Consider the following 17,631-nt stretch of genomic DNA (forward strand, 5'->3'; position numbering starts at 1 on the left):
ACGCAGCACGATGTAGAAATAACTGGACACATGTGTCCTAGCAGATCCTTAGTCTACCCAGCCGTTAAGGCGATTTGGAATTGTAATAAATGGTTATTTCGTCCTTCATCTACAGCCCCCTACACAAATGTACAGTTTAATTATTTTATTTTATATTTTTCATACAGTAATATTACCAAGGTCTACTTATTTCATCGTTTTATATTGCCATTAGAGTTATATGTGTTATCTTATCTATAAAATGTTTTCGCAATGGATTTAGGCCCCTAATTAGATTCACGCAAATATGTTTATAGTTACCGTGCATGACTTTAGTAAAACATCACGTCACATTCACATGCACATCACGTCACATGTAAACATTGTCTACATGTAGGCCTACGTATTTTCATAAAAATAATTATGTACCCAAAAACTCTGAGAAATCAGCCGCGATAGACAATGGTAACACTCCACAGTGCGTAGTCCATCTTATACTTCTCCCTCCTCCCATCATCCACCATCTTGAATCAGCTGGCGAGCCGCGAGGAGTCAATCAGCTGTGAAGCAAACACCTGAGTCACACCAGACTGTATCTGATTACCCGCCAAATCTGTGTCTCTCCCGCCGTTGCTATTTGATCACTGCTCGTCTCAATGCCTTTATTGGTGATGGACGATTCAGATTCAGATTTCCATACACAAAGCCAGACTAGTTTAGGCAAGGTCTATAATTCTAAATTGTACACAATACCATGTTGTAAACGCTGGTCTTAAAGTTTTCGACTTAATGTTGTTTAAAGTTGTATTTTATTCTTATTTCTTTTGCTTTTAGCCGATTTAACCGTTACCGATTGTTGTGATTTAGGTTTTGCGATTGGATTTTAACATTAACCTCTCTACAAGAAGGACATAACTTAGAACATTATTAGTCGAAGAATTGAATTTAAGTACTAATTCATGTAAATAGTATACATCAAAGATTATAGTTGGTAGGGGTTTATGAAGATCGCTTCATAAGCGAGTTTGGTCGTGATCGTCTCCCTTCAAAGCCTTGAATAACAACATAGTAGAATGACGTCACTGACTTGAACATAAGCAACATTCGGTATTTATTAAACGAGGATAGTTTTTGTTCATTTGAGACATATCTTGGTCGACTGTTAAACCTCTACGTAAATTAATTCCATGTACATGTTAAATTGTCTAAGAAACAGATAATTTGTAAAAAAAAATTAGTGGTATATGTGTAAAAACATCAATTTCAGTCATTGCATTGTATTGTAGCCTACTTTCAAAGTATCCGACGGTTCCTAGTCTGTGCGGCAGTGTGGACATTTGACTCACTAATCACTATTTAATCAGTGTCTCACACACCATGCAGTGTGTGGCTCTTCTTGACTTGGTGTCATCAACACTGTGTGTTAAGAGCTTCATCTCTGGAACCTTTTGAACACATTCTCATCTTTAGCGTAGTAATGTGGTTTAAGTATATTTTAAAATTGATTTTAGTTTTGTATTTTGTGTTCCTTATTTTATATTTATTCGCATGTTGTGTTTCAGGCTCGGCCCACATGACCTCCAAGATTGGACTAAGATGAGTTCAGTGACCGCGGGGGTCAACAACAAGAAGAGGAAAAAACAAGAACCCAAGGCTCAGTCGCAAATGTGAGTCTAAATCAAACTGTATGTCTTCTAAAGCGCTGTATTTATTTTCCCACCAGCGTTGCATTACACTAGATGTTCATAACAACTCAGGTGTATCATTTGACTGTATTTATTTTCTACCCTCTACCGTGGTTTTGTACGAGTTGTCTCTTCGACAAGCGCGCCACAAACTAGTTGCGTCAGGCGGACACTGTGGGAAATTCGCGCTCCGTTACAATTGCCCTGTATAACGGTGTTTAATGAATGGCTGCACAAAAATTACTTTAATTGTTGCCAGCGTCCTCATTACGCACTATCGTGTGCGGCCATTTAAAATTTAAATCCCACAATGATGAAAGTTTGCTTGTTAATTTTGACACGACAAGGGCGTGGACGGTTTGATAGTGGTAATTTATAAAGATGTTTACGTTTTGCGAATCTCAAATTTTATTCTGTCTTCAGGAAGGTAACTGTTGGGAAAGTGTTTACATAATAAGTCTACATTAATTTAATTTAACCTGCGCATCTTGGTGGTAGATGATTCAAGGGGTTTTATAATCCTTACACATTGTTTGCATTCACAATCGTCATTTTTACAAGAATTTCTCGTAAGTTCCAAAAGGCGATTTTATGCAATGTCACATTCATGTCTCATGATTTTCTTAAAAACAAAAAACTTGGAACCAATTAACCAATTGGAAACAAATTAAAAATAATGTAATTAATGCTAACAGGTTTCATCGTCCACTATTTACTCACATGCATATTCATGAGAATCCCACTTTTTGCCACTATTTTCCCTCGTTCCACTACATAGGCCCCTGGGTTGGGTCTGCTATGTGTTATTGTGCCTGTAGGGCCTCACCAATCTCGCCTCGGCCGCCGCCGCTCTATAAAACTTTCCCTCGGGCTTTGTCGACCAATTTCGCTTCACTTTTGTTTGTCTTTTGGTTTCGTTCTGGCTAACAATACGGTCGGTCACATATCTTGGTATAAACACAGTTCCAAACAAGGAATTGACACGTTTCAAAATTATATTGTTTACGTATTAATTATGAGATTGATCTTTCAAATATTAACTCGTTATATATATAAGACAGAATTGAAGCATCTGCATCCTGCGATTCAATCAATATCAAACTGAGGTGTATAGTTTACCATATTCTGAAAAATTTTCAACTTTTTCTCACGAATAAAGTTTATTAGTGAAAGAGATTATGGGTATATTGCTAAATATATGTTTTGATTATATAGCTCAGACTTATAGAAATGTCTTGAATGTGATCTCAATAATGTTGCCGATTATACAGTTCAAAATCGTAGAATTATCTTGAAATTGAAATTGCAAATCTCGGTACCTAAGAACTGTAAAAGTTCCCCTAGTTTTCTACGAAGTTGTAAAAAACACTTGTTATCTGTTTCTGTGTGACGGCTGATGGCGGGCATGTGTCGCGATTCTCGCTCTGCAGGGTTCCCAAAACATGTTGGTCACAGTCGCTACGAAGTCAACAACCTCGGACCCGAGGGTATGGACCTAGGGCCGACGGCGGGGGAGGATTGGTAACGGTATTGTCTAAGGGAAGCCACCCTTTCAGCAGCAGGTAGAAAAAGGTCTTCGGTTCGGTTTAGTCTCACCCGGGGCGCGCATCTGCTCGGGTCGCAGTAGTGGTGGAAGTGTGTAGTGTAGTGGTAGTGCTGTAGTGGTGCAGTGTACAGTGCAACATGTGGTACTGCAACAACAATGAGTATCCTCAGTGTTACAACAAGTGTTACACTCAGCTGTATGCAAGGTTTGTACCGCATCTCGCAAAAGAATCAGCTGTCAAATGAAAGTAGTTTATCTTCGCTTTGTCGCTTCGTACCCTAATGAGCCATTAGGCTATTACAAATCCTATTCAATTTTGCCTCGCTTCGGAGACTTATCAATTACAATATCTACGTTTCTGTTTTTACTTCTCTCCACAAAATGACCGTCTTAAGGGGTTTTACTACGAAACGTCAACAATGCGGATTTTTTACATTCAGTTGCGACACTATAAATGCCATAATCATCAATCAGTTAATTATTGGTCATAATTTTACTTTCAATGTTATTTCAACATCCTATCCCATCATGTTTGTAAATAAGCAATCAATACTTGTAGGAGAAAATTTCACTCATGTAATTTTAAGAAATCTATTTAAAAATATTTTGAAAATAAATTCTTTGATGAGGAATAAAGACAACAGTTGACAGCGATTGGTTGACAGCGAATCGGGAATACGATTGGCTTGCAGTAGTGGGTTTGTAGATTATTTTGATCCAAAGTTCAGCTTGTTCGTTCCAGTGATCGTGTGATGGATGGACTGACAAACGGATCATTTTTTATATTATAAATGCACAAAGAAACTGTTCTATATATGCAATGCTTCACATATGTAAAAGAACAATAACAGAGCGAGCAATAACTAAAGGTCAAGATGTGTGTAAGATAAAGATTGAACAATTAGGCAAAACCAAACTATACTAACATGTATTGCAATTATGATATCAAAGGATAACTTGGAAATGTCAATAAATAACAATTAGGCAAACGATAGTAAACCTATAGAGGTTTAATAGAATTTTTAACAATGTAAATAAAATAATAAAGGTGTGCTTGGAACATGGCACTAATCGTAACATATTTGCTTACAAAGTTTTCAATACGAACTGTTAGCATACGTTCATAATCCGTAACTGACTATTTTCCAAACGTGTGGCATTTCCATCAGCAATACTGTACTATATTCCCTTGCTCTGTTGTGCTACAATTACATATTCCGACTGTTTGTTATTTCTCGGAATATAAACGTATAATAGCGTGCCATGTGTTCGTGTCGACCCAATGTTTGTGTCGTTAATGTTATCACAGTTGGACAATGAATGTTATCACTTCTCTGTAATTGTTATTTTAATGGGGCAGTCATTTTATTTCTTGACCTGTATGATTGATATTAGCTTAGTCCATTCGTGAACTGAGTGTGAATTTGTATGCACATTTTTATACTTTTACCAGAAACAGCGTTTACATTAGTCTAGATACCTCTATTGTTTCTTGAAACTAATACAGTGTACTAACGTTAAACATATTCTCCGTACTGAGGAGGATTGCTAACTCACAATTTAGTTAATTAGGGAATTAAAAAGTTGGTGATTCCATCATAAAATAAAACAATTTATTTCGATCATATGAAATTAGATACGTTAAGACATTTACCACTGGGCAAGTGCAGACGAGAAGGGAAATTTGCTTTTTTAGCACTTCTACAGTTGGCAATAGTGATGCGACGTCATTGCACAGTTGGTAGCCCTGCGCCTTGCCTTGTCCGCTTCGTCGGTCCCTTGTTCCTCTCGTCTGTTAAGTTTTTACCAATTATTATTACTGTAACTGAAACTTTTCATTATTTGTTTTTTTTTTTTTTTTATAGTTTTCACACAATTTTTAGTTAGGTAATTATATTATAGTCGTTCAGTTTTTTTTTCTCGGGCAAATGTTACTTATGTTAAATATACTGTACTCAATTTAACTTGTTTTCAAGCCTGATTTATTTCCGCACACAACAATTAATCTTTATTCGCATTATCCACGGACAAAATTTTAATCGATTGTATTTCGGATATTTTTAACGTTTTATTTGTAAATCATAATATTTTATGTTCTTGTAAATTGCTAGGGTCATTTGAGTAAATTCAAAAACTCCAAAGCATAGATAATTCCAACTCTCTTTGAATCATACAAATGTGCATTAATGGTACTGTTTGGACTAAATGTATTGTTATTGTTAAAGTGACATTCATGAAATGCTATTTTAATATGCCAACGGGCATATGATGTGTTTAAATCAACATTCAAACACAATTTGTAGTAGGCTACAACGGGTAAATGGGGTTTTGTTTGATTATATAAAGTTCAGGAAGATGTTTGATATCCAACCAGACTGGTTTTATATTTTTGTACCACAGTTTCCTTCTTCGTTTTTATTCTCCTTTAATTCCCCATTGATCTTCTTTATACATCTTTTAAGTCACTCGGTCACATTCGCACTCTATCGTTCTACACAACATTTATTCCTACTTTGCGGTGCTGATGGCATAATACACACGAACCTGTCACTATCCTCTATCCAAACCTGTATGTAACAATAATCCAAATGTAGTGACCATAGTAAGTCACTTGGTGACGCGTTGTTGCATCATAGCTCAGCCAATAGCGGCTCAGCATTCAGCACTCGGCAGTAGCTGATGCGGCAAGTTTTGTTTATACGGCTCAAGGCTTGCTGCGGCATACTGCTGAGTGCATACTGGGCAGTATCTCGCATACTGCGATACTGGGACAGTAGGTGTAGGCCGCAGCCGCCACTATGAAGTAAGTACGCTCTACATACTCTTATCGCTGATCCATTTATTTGTTAAATTAACGTTACATATTTTTAAGCATTTTTTTACGCTGGAAAATAGGAAAACACATTTAGGTGTGTGTGTGTGTGTGTGTGTGTGGATAGTTTAATTACAAGGACCTAATTAAGGAATTACAAAGTAGTTTGTATAATCTGTAAGACATTGTGATATTTAGGTTTGTCCCCGATATGATAGACCTAACCAGCCGGTCGAAGGCAAGTAAACGTCTACAAGACAAAATACTTAGATTGGTTGCACACTACTGTACAAATTTACGGATAGCAGCAGACCAATACATAATTTTGATTTATTCTTAAAATAATATTAATGTGAAAATTAGTCCTATGTTTTATTGAATGCCCAATGTATTCAGCAAGACTAATTATTTCAGAATGGAACGAATTTTACCCTTTGTTACGCAAATTGACGCAAAATATTACCAAATCATTATGTCAAAAGAGGAAAGTGTCAACTTTTGTTAACAGGCGCAAGTGAAAGTGTCACATCCGTGTTTTACAGTGAATTGGACGTTTACATTTACATGACTGACTCACTCTTATCAGCTGTGCGTAATCTCTGAGAAGAAGAATTTTATTGTTTATCCCTCTGTGATGTAATACAAACACGTTTAAATAAAGTGATTTTTATTAATGTTAACCCAATGGATCGTAGTGTTACAGTAAAAGCAAATGAGGTGATCGTTGGTGGCTCAAAACCCCCTTCTATTTGGAAATAAACTGTTTTCCAATATAATGGCCGTGTATAGAACACGTGAAAGATAATTTTGTTACGTAAACAATTTATACTTGTACAACGAAAAAAATAACTTTTTTCGCTTAGCTTTCTCATACGATAAAATCACCTTGACCTCTAGGGTTTTAGGTAAGAACGCCATGCAACTAATAGCTACTGTTAGTGCACGTGTGTGTTGGGTGATGTTCGTTCATGTCATTTGAACTGCCCAGGCGCCAGTCTTGCCAAGGAGTTGCCTTTTGTGGAAAAGTGACTTGCTACCTGAGATACATGGGAACTTGTCTCTTTACAGTGGACATATTATCACTTAGTGCTCCCGTGTGGCAGCTTAATGCGACTAGTTGACCAGCCCGCGGCTGCAAAGTTGAACTATTTAAATAAAACTTACGAAGGGATGAAGTTAAAATCCTGATCCACTAACTTACTTGTATGAACAGAATCATATAATTTCGACATCATAAGATGTGGTATTGCCCCTGAACTGGTTGCCTATATTAGAATCATATAGTCACATAATTGACGGTGCACCATTGTGTGAAGAGGCAGTTTAGGGGACATCTCAAATTATAGTAATAATATAACACATTTCCTTGAAACAATATATTTTGATTTGCAATGTCAAAACTTGTGAATTCAAACTCTTTTAATGATAAAAACCGCCCTATCACTTGGATCTGTTAAAAAAAGTCGGCTTCGATTGACTGCGATCAGGATCGTATCTATTATTGCTGTCACCTTTAAATATTTATACTTGATCTATATCATTAATTGTGTCAAAATATATACCCCTGATATTGCTTTGTACGACAGTTCCTCGGTGAATCGCACATTGCAGATGCATCCATCCTTCTATATATACCCGCTCTTGTCTCCATCGCTGTATTTTTACCGAAGCAGACGCTCGTTTCCTTCTTTCTTTGTCGGGTAAAAATAGTGGTATAAAGTTGGCGACGCTGCCAAATACCTGGCCGCAATAAAATGGCCAAAACGTTGGACAGGTCAGTTACGTCTCCTGCCCTGCCGCAACAGCCTTTGTTGTGCATCGCCACCGCCCTTCTGTGGAAATAGAAGGGAATCTTGGCACAGAACTGGTCTTCACTTTACCTTTAAAATTTATCGATTCTCTTAGTAATGTATACTTGCCAATCGTTTTTGTTTCAGTGCAATTTCACTTGTTTAATATCGGAGTAAAAATTTGATTCGGTGAAAAATAGTTGTTTTCACCGGAATATAGTCTGTCTTTTGTCAGGACCATGAAAAAGCTACTGACTTTGTTAGCATCAAAGCAGCCAACCTTTGTCAGGCAAGCACTACCAAACCACTTTTCTTCTCTCTGTGCAATTAGAAGTAAGCAGCAATGTTATCCATTTTCTTGAACATGGTTCTGTTGCTAAATCATGGCCATTGGACATATATTCTGATGTGAAGACATATGGGTGAAAACAATGTGGAAACATGTAGTCTCTATTTGCAACATAATAGGCGATGTCTCCACCGAGACACAGTACAGTACTACTCGGGACAATTGTTGACTGTTGCCACTTGCCAGTGTACTACTATGGCCTACAAAGCCACATCGGTGAATCAACAGATTGCATAATGACCTACTAAATTTGACCAGTGGCAGTGGTCTGATTTATTGCTAAGTAACACAAAACAACTTGTATTACACAGTACAAACCCATCTGAATACAGTTTTTGTACATGATTGTAACAGTCTGGGTGCATGACAGTTTTATGAATGAATTTGTAGGTAATTCCATAGTTTGTTGTAATTTTATTACAAACTGTACGTTCAAGGGTTTATAAGACAAGTAAATGACACAAATGCCAATATTGCCAATTGCTGAGGCACACAATAAAATACTTAAAGTAATATAAATATGCTGATAACTTTCTACTTAGGCCTATGTAGCATTTCTACTAAAGTTTTTTTTTTTCATATCGTACTCTTTTGTTTAATGCAATGATACAAACATCTAAACATCTAAGAGTTTTCCTAAATTTATATTTGATTTGCAATATTTGTGCTGTTTTTAAGCCAACTTCAGTCTAACTCTAGTATTTTAAAATACATGGTTTTCCACAAAAGATAACAGCTAGTAACCAAATCTAAAACAGAAATAGACGGAGAATAGATGGATTGATGTTAATTTAAACATTCTACTTAGCTAATGTGGTTTTTCTGATTACTACATATACCATTGAAAGGTATGAGTTTGTTAGTGTTTCTGAAGACATGTGGAGTGGAGTTAGTTTTGTGAAGGTTTCTACCTCTGATTGATTTATGGCTCCTAAAAGCTTGAACTTTTATATGTCATAAATCAACCCATGTCCCTACCCCTCCCTCTATTTGACACTCCACTGTTGGACAACACTGTTCTTTTAGAAACTTAGTGCTCTGCTAGATGATGTATACTTATGAAATATTGTTTGTACAAATTTTGATTGTAAATTTATTTTGTATAAGGCTTAAGGGGATACGCCACTATCTCCAACTTTTTTTTTATTATTTTATTTTTGTCAACCTAGTTAGTATATTTTGTTTATACTAGACTTAGTTAGAAGATTTAGGTACAAAAATATTGAATTTATAACTTATTTACTAAATTTATATGCGTTTTTAGTTATTTTTACCAAAATTTTTAAGAAGTCGTTATTGAGAATAACTTTTCAACTACTGATCGGAATGACATATTCTATTTATTTCCTGATTCAGGATGAAATAATGAGTAATTCTGTGTATAATCGTTATGGTAACTAAAAAAACAAAATTTTTAGGACACCTTTTATTCAAAATATAAAAAAGCTGAAAAAAATATTTAAAATTTTTGCGTAAACATAAATATTTTTAGTAAATGTAATGCTATAGGGCTTACTATACACACAATCCTTTATTACTATATAAAGAAGGTCTGGTGAAAATTTGAATACTATAAGTATAGTACTAACGGAGTTATTCAAACTTTTGTACAATAATAACCTAAAAAACACGGTATTGAGATAATCGCAGGTGATGTAACAGGTGGTTGGCAGGAGAAAAATTCCCATAACTACACTAATTTATCATTTTATATTATATATAAAAATAGCAAAGTACTTATTTTGTTTTAAATAAATGTACCCTATTTTATACCTTCATAATACATAATTATGATACACAATTAAAAGTGTACATATCAGGAACAAAAAAAAATAGTTCAAAATTTTGTTAAATTGCTGGTTGCGGCGGTTTATATTTTATTTTTTTTTATACTAGAAGGAGTTGTCAGATTGGCAAACAATTTTAGCTAAATGTTCACATTTAAATGACCTATCTGAAAATGCAACTTTTGGAAAATGTAAAAAAAAATTAAAATATGGCCTACAGATAGTGGCGTATCCCCTTAAAGCCATATAGAAAATTTCAGAGAAAATAAGTACACTTATAAATTTGAAAATGAATAATCTCAGAAGGGTAGCTGGGTAGGTAACCAGTAGAAATATTGTTACATATTTGGATGAACTTGAAATATTTATATATTTTTTCAACCATTACTTTTGAGACAACAAGCCCTGCAAACCACACATTTTCAGCTGGAATTAGTGTAGGATGAAGTTAGATGATCTGTGTAGAAGATCAACTGTTCAGGACCATGTAAAAGCTACTGTCTTTTGTCAGAGTCAAACCAGTGACCTTTTGATTGTGCGAGCACTCTGACCACCAACAAATCCAACCACCCTGTGACCACCAACAAATCCAACCACCCTGCTACACTCCTCTACTTACCTATATTTTTTATTCAGCCCTAATCCACATTTCTTATCCAGTGTTGTGGTCTGTTACAGCAACAAGTGCCTTAATGAGAAGCGGCGGCGAGAGCAGGAGAACATCCACATTGAAGAGCTGGCTGAGCTGATTTCCGCCAGCTTCACGGAGATGAGCTCACTGTCTGTCAAACCCGACAAGTGTGCCATCCTCCAGGAAACAGTGAACCAGGTAGGCTCACCCAGCCAACAACTAGGTAGGCCATTGACCAAATGCGACATCCTCGAGGAAGCGATCAACAAGGTATGCCAACAGAGCAGAATGGCTAACTCAGTCGGGCGATAAACTGGATGGCCTGGGAAGTAACTAACTCATGTCGGCTAACAGACCTAGCTTGCCAACAGAACTAAATAACGCAGAAAGTTGCTCATGTTAGACAACAGAGTTATCTGGGATATTTCTTTCTTTAATTTGGGCCGGTATGAATGGCATATCTGAAGGTAGTTCTTTAATGATGGGCTTGCCAGGAATAAGTTTTTCTAGTCAAGCAATGAAAATGGCATACCTGGAAGCTTTGTAATGACAAACTTACTTCAGACATTATTTTTTCTAGTTCAACAATAAAACTGATTCAAACGAGAAGCTACTAAACAATTTCAGTCGATAGAAAGAACTAATCTAGAAAGTTGTAAAGCCATTTTACCAATGGAATTGGCAAAGCCAGGAAGTTGCTAACTCGTGGTGACCAGTGGAGTCAGTGTCGTCGAGCGATATAACTGGCTAACTCAGGATGGTTTGAACTCATGTCAGGCAATAGGCATTAGAACTGGCTTACCTGGGAAATTGCTAACTCATGTCCTACAAGGGAACCTCGTAAATCACTAACACAGCTTGAGAGTCAGGAGTTAGTTCAGGAAGTGACTAATTCATGTTAGGCAACAAATATGACTAACATGTTGTGAATCTAATTGGCTAACTCGGGATGTCGCTAATTCATGTCTGGTTTACAATTAATCTTATGGTGTACTTTTATTCTTTTAGAGGGTAATAGAATATTATCAGGATACAAGTGATACTCCATAGGTTAAATAAGTTAATGTTTTCTTTAATTAATTAATGTTTTCTTAACTGTTCCAAATTTATACATATTCAAAACCTTAGTAATGGTACAATCAAACTATGAAAATTTATTAAATGATAATTTTGACCATAGATACAACACAAGGTTTAAAAATAATTTTCAATTACCGATCCATCGTCTGCGTCTCATTGAAAAGACACCAACATACATGGGGAAAAAACTGTACAATAAGTTACCACTAGGTTTAAAAAATATAGCCAATACAATGTCATTTAAAAAGAATCTATCAAAATTTTTAATAGAAAAAAACTACTACCATATTAGTGAGTATTTGTTGTAAACTATTTTTAAATCAAAGTCAGTATTTTTATTTTTATTGTATTTAATTTTTTAACTATAGAATGTAAGATGATCAACAATGTATTTATTATAATTTTGACAATGTCACCTGTTTTGTAGCTAAGCTATGTATAAACGTTTTGTGACAATAAAGTTTGATTTGATTTGATTTGATTTGATTTGATTTTTGATTTGAATTAACATAGGAGGTATGAAGGATGAAATGAGGTAGATTTTCCCTTTCAAGGCTATTTGCTATCTAAGCTCCTTTGAGGTGTTGTGATTTTTGTTTATTGCTCCTTGCTGATCAATTCAACAATGTAGACTTTGTGTTTTGTATCGCATTACTTTATAAATGTTTGCCAAGGGATGTTTCATCCTAAGATGTTACATACTTGACACTCAGGGGCAGATGCAACAGTTGAGGGGAAACATTTGGCTGGTGAAGATGAAGGTGAAGGAGGTTGGGGGGGGGGGGGCAGTCTGCTACACACAACTGTTACTTGTCCATCACATGTGTACATTAGTCACTCCATCCTCCATGTCAATCAGGACCCCATTAGGCCCCCTTCACCCCACTAATGTTGTGTTTACTCTTTACTTTATTTTTGTATTAGTAATATAAATGGTAAAACCTTTATACAGTCAAAACTATCCTGCAATAGTATATTTTATCACTAGGTACTAATTTCGTCTAGAGCCTAAGTTTCAGACCAAGGCGAAGTTGAGGGTTAGGCAATATCGAGTTCGAGCTCGGGTAGAAAAGTCACTCTTTGCCTGTGTAAAGAACTAAATTGTAATCTGAGTTTACAGCAGCTGACTTTTACTCCCTGGGGAGTAAAAAAACTACTTTAGATGTGCAAAAGTATAAAAACGTCTGTTTTTGCTGAAGTATGACGTGAAAGTAAATTGGTTTTCAAATAAAAAAAACTGATTTTGAAATATTGATGTTTTTAAATTTGGTCCGACTTTTTTAAATGTTTTGTTTTGTCAATTCACTGTGATTAGCCAAAGAAATTGCAGGCCTGTCTTAAAATATAATTGTTATAACTGATCTTGGCCCAATACATTGTATTGCTTTGCTAATACAATACTGTATAGGCAGTCCTTTCTAAATTTCTTTTGCGTTAGCCTAAATTTCCCAAAATAAACTTATATTCAATAAAAATATTCAGTAAAAATTTATATTCAAGCTGCAAAGCAAATATATAACTAACTCCACAACTGTCTGAAAAATGTTGTATTATTTGCAGTTTAGGACTTTGAAAAATAGTTTTATTTTACACCAACAAATATGAATAGTAATAAAATTGCCAAAAGCCAAAGAAAAAATAAACAATCTTTATGTCAGACAGGAATAGTGATCAGGTTTTTGTTATGGTACAAAGGAAAGAGCAGTTTTCAACATCGGATCATAAGCAAGTGTGCTTGACATGCAGGGCTCTTGACAATAGATATCACACATCAAACCCACTTTGTGTAAGGGGATCAAACAAACATTTACAAACAGGAAAGCTTTATGTTGTTTTTTTAACTCCATGTTATTTCTGCATTTTATTTATTGGAACAAAGTATTCAATAACTTTACATGTCAAGCCAACTTTAAAATTCGTTAATTTAGAATTGTGGTAACACAGTGGAAGTATTTTAGTTATTTTGGGATTTATCTATGCCAGTGGTGTTTTAAAATTTGTTGTAAGCGTATGGTCCAAACCTTGCTTAGTTAAGTAAACTCAAATATTATTAAAAGATTTGTAAATGGAACGCTTTTGAGGTTTAGTGGTCTGAAATTGTATTTAGAAGAAATATGCAACATACTTTATTCAGGGCGATGTTTCAATCATAATACAGTTTATTTTGCTTGTTCAACAACAACAAATACCACACAAACACAAACAAACAAACAAATAATATGTGATAGTATGTGAGTTGGCGGATCAATGGTAAGTATTTTTTTAATTTGTGTAAGGTTATGGTTCAAACCCTGGCCTTGTTACCATCTACTGTTCTTTTTCTTACTATTCCTCTAACCTCCCTCCTCTGTATAGGAATAAAGCTGACATAGCATTATCCAGGGTAAAAATATAAATTAATGTTTTTTTTTATTAGAGTTATATTGTTAGAGTTTTTAATATTCTGTGTAAATTTCAGATCAGATCCATCAAACAGCAGGAAATAACTGCCAATTGTGATGCCGCAGTTCAACAAGGAGAGGTCTCCTCCTCTAAGCCTACCATCATAGCTCATGAGATATTCGGACCCTTACTACTCGAGGTAATCATCCAACCCTCTGAATCTTAGTCTCTGTACCACACAATTTGGTTGACAACATCTTGATCTCTGTTTGTTTAAAACTACCACTTTGTTCAAAACTCTCAGAAAACATTGCTTAAAGTTGTGTATTCTAACTTATTGTTGTTTCAGGCACTGGAGGGGTTCCTTTTCGTAGTCAGTAAGGAGGGCAACGTCGAGTTTGTCACCGACAACGTTACCAATTTCCTTAATTATAGCAGAGAAGAAGTTCTTGGAAAGTGTATTTATAATTTCATCCACCATGGAGACCATGTCAGGTAAGCTAAATCAAGTGTTTAAATAGAGGTTCACTTCAACACACACAATCCAGAACCAAATTTCCAAAAATACAAGCTTTTTATGATAAAAATCTTACAATAAAAGATTTTAATTACCTGTATCCGTCAAGTGATCCTGGTTCACTATAGCCACCCCAATAGTGGCCCTATAGTGGCCTATAGTATCCTGGTTCACTAGTATCCTGGTAATTGGTTGACTATAGCTGTTTCATGTTAATATTAACATGAAACAGTTAATATTAACATGTATCACTTGACGGATACAGGTAATTTAAACCTTTTATTGTAAAAATCAGTGATCCAGAGGCTATATCATAAAAATGAAAATAAAAATCTTGTTGAAACTAACCAGTATGACAGATAACTCTTGAGATGAGTCATATGATAGGTGCCACTAGAGTGAAAACGGGAGTTGCAGAAAATTAGCTATTGTATAATGTAGGCTAAACATTTTTATAGAAACAAAAATGTGATTAAATTCAAAAATGCATTATAGCCTCATTTTAAGGTCCTATTTTCCAAGAGGGACCCCTGGATCCTGTAGACCGCCTTGTAAATTGCCCCATATGAGTTTATAACTCATAGTAGCACCATTCAGGATTGATTTACTTAAGAGTCTTTGGAGGCTAGCGGCCATCTTGGATAATTGTAATTAGCCGCTGAAGAGTTAATAGTTATCATCCAAAAATATTTTTTTTAACACTTAAGTGATTATAATTTAAATATCCAAAATAACTGTGGGATTAGGTTGGCGTTCTATTCGGTTGATGAGTACACTGCACACTGTTGGAGTTAAGGGCACAGTATTATATTCCCCAGGGGTTAAGGGTTAAATGTGTTAAGGCTTTCCTGATACATGTACAATGTTTTGTAGTTTTCCTGGGTTTCTTTTATTTATTGAAATATTTGATAAAAGTTAACTTTTATTTAAATTGTAATTTGGTAAAAAAAATGTCTATGTAACCTATTTCAATGTAAATATTAAAATAAGTATGCTACACAATGTAAAAATTGTCAAGAGCAATAAATGAATAAATAAATAAATTAGAAATTGTCTTTGTGGCTTTGAATTGTTTTCCAAGGGAGTCCATGGAAGCCAACGGCCATCTTGGATTTGCCCGCCATAAGAGGAATGCTAAATTTGTTAATTTCAAACAGCCGCTGAAGAGTTATTAACCATCTCAAATTATTTTTTTTTAAATCCCAAACAAAATACACTCTGAACAGTCAAGCCATACTATTTTGTATGTAATTTAGTTGCGGTTCATTATATTGGTTCTTAATTTAGAAGTAGGTTTAGTAAACCAACAATTTCTTTGATTAAAAAATTATATTACAAGTAACAGTTTAATGTTCTTTGAAGATTAGATATTTTAACTGTTTATAATTTAATAGTCAACATTAAAGATCTGTTGCCAGTATGAAATTCTTCAAGAAAAAAGCTCTACAAAGATATAATTTTTTATAGCATTGGAGAAATGACTCTTTGTTATCTATCCTCTATAGTCTTTAGTTATTTCATGTATGTGTCTACTTCTATCTGAGAGATACTTTCTGTAGATTTGGGTGATTTGACCAGAATTTGAATCTAGAGTGCCATAAATTTGAGTTATATTTTTCTAGCTTCCAACAGATATATATAGATGTGGGGTTTTGCAGGTTCAACCATGTGCTGATGCCGGTCAGTAACATCGGCTGGCTCCCCGGGGTAGACCAAGCACAGAAGAACAGAACCTTCACGTGCCGCCTCCTAGTCAAACCTCCGGACGAACAAGAAACCATGGAGGAGAAGCAGCAGAGAGTTAGCAAATACGAGAACATGCAGGTCAGTTACAAGAATATCTATAACGTAGATTATCTTAAGTCTGGTCATCCGAAGCGGCGGTTAACTCTAAAAGGCTGATCACCAGTGTTACCGTGAATGCAGGAGACGATTATTGGTGTCGCCAAGACCGCGAGATATGCTCATGGGTGTTTCTAAAGTCACAGGAGACAATACAAACTAGTAAAACTTACGGATAAAAATATTTTAAAATGCCCTCAACCTAAGTCAAAGTAATATATCTCATTTTTATTGTCGATGACCGACCGTCTAAAAAAGTCAGTTACCCTAACACCCCCCTTCCCCAATTGCTTCTGAAGTAGTTTCAGGTTAGTCATGAGAATAATCATACGCATACTATGCATGTTATACTATGACAACTGAGCAAGAGTTACATTCCTAACAAAAATTTGTTAAAACTATGATTTGGATAATTTAGCTACAGCAGGCTTTTACTTGAGGAGGTCAATAGTGTGCACAGCTCCACAGTCCTTTGACATAAAGTTACATCCTCCCAACCTTCCACACAAATCAAGCTAATTTCAAATTAATTTAGTGTGACGGATTTAAATTACTTTTTAGAGTATCCTCTCATAAGGCCACCTGACTTGATGACGATTGGGTAGCATAACATTTTCCTGATTGCTGCATTATGTAATTTACTAGCTTAAATTGAAAATTATACCTATTATTTAATAGTTTGTACCAGTGATATACATATAAACATAAATTTACAAAATTTATCTATAATAACTGAACAAAACTTAAACAATACAATAGCTCAGGAAGGACTACAGTAGAACCTCTTTAATCCAAACTAATTAGGACCGGGGGTAGTTCGGACTATTGAATAGTTCGGATTACAGAACATGTTGTTTTAACATAACAACAGCTAGGGAAAATACAGTAGTATGTTAAACATAGGGAAAAAACAGTACTGTACATTACAATTGAAATAAAAACGGTGCGTATATCAATACAGTATACAATAAAGAACTACTGTACTGTGTATAGAGTACAGCAATGAGGCGTTCGGATTAGTGGAAGTTCGGATTACAGGGGTTCGGATTAAAGAGGTTCTGCTGTATACTCATTCAATAACGAATGGAGAAGCAGAAAAATATCTATGGGATTGAATGCGTAGGAGGCATCAAGTATGGTTTTATATAACATCCTCAGCTTTTATTTTTGACCGATCGTGACCAGTAAAAGAAATGTTGTACTGTATTAAAAGTTGCCGGTTAGAAGACTG

The 17,631-nt window shown here is 35.2% G+C and overlaps 1 protein-coding gene across 7 annotated transcripts in view; it reads left to right on the forward strand.

The window, feature by feature from the left end:
- Positions 1 to 17,631, forward strand: part of LOC129001206 (nuclear receptor coactivator 2) — a 277,483-nt gene that overhangs the window by 239,717 nt on the left and 20,135 nt on the right. For 5 of the 7 annotated variants that reach the window (XM_054428423.1, XM_054428422.1, XM_054428421.1 and 2 more), the window contains exons 2-6: positions 1,542 to 1,646; positions 10,627 to 10,849; positions 14,118 to 14,240; positions 14,391 to 14,536; positions 16,217 to 16,382. In XM_054428423.1, coding sequence (XP_054284398.1) covers positions 1,576 to 1,646; positions 10,627 to 10,849; positions 14,118 to 14,240; positions 14,391 to 14,536; positions 16,217 to 16,382 — 729 coding nt within the window. In that variant the 5' untranslated portion in view covers positions 1,542 to 1,575. The remainder of the gene's footprint in view (positions 1 to 1,541; positions 1,647 to 10,626; positions 10,850 to 14,117; positions 14,241 to 14,390; positions 14,537 to 16,216; positions 16,383 to 17,631) is intronic. The other 2 variants (XM_054428419.1, XM_054428425.1) reach the window with 1 other exon arrangement.

This window comes from Macrosteles quadrilineatus, unplaced genomic scaffold, assembly GCF_028750875.1.
Source record: "Macrosteles quadrilineatus isolate MER2022 unplaced genomic scaffold, UCM_ALF_1.0 Scaffold_8__2_contigs__length_117827958, whole genome shotgun sequence".
In the NCBI taxonomy this organism is placed as follows: domain Eukaryota; kingdom Metazoa; phylum Arthropoda; class Insecta; order Hemiptera; family Cicadellidae; genus Macrosteles; species Macrosteles quadrilineatus.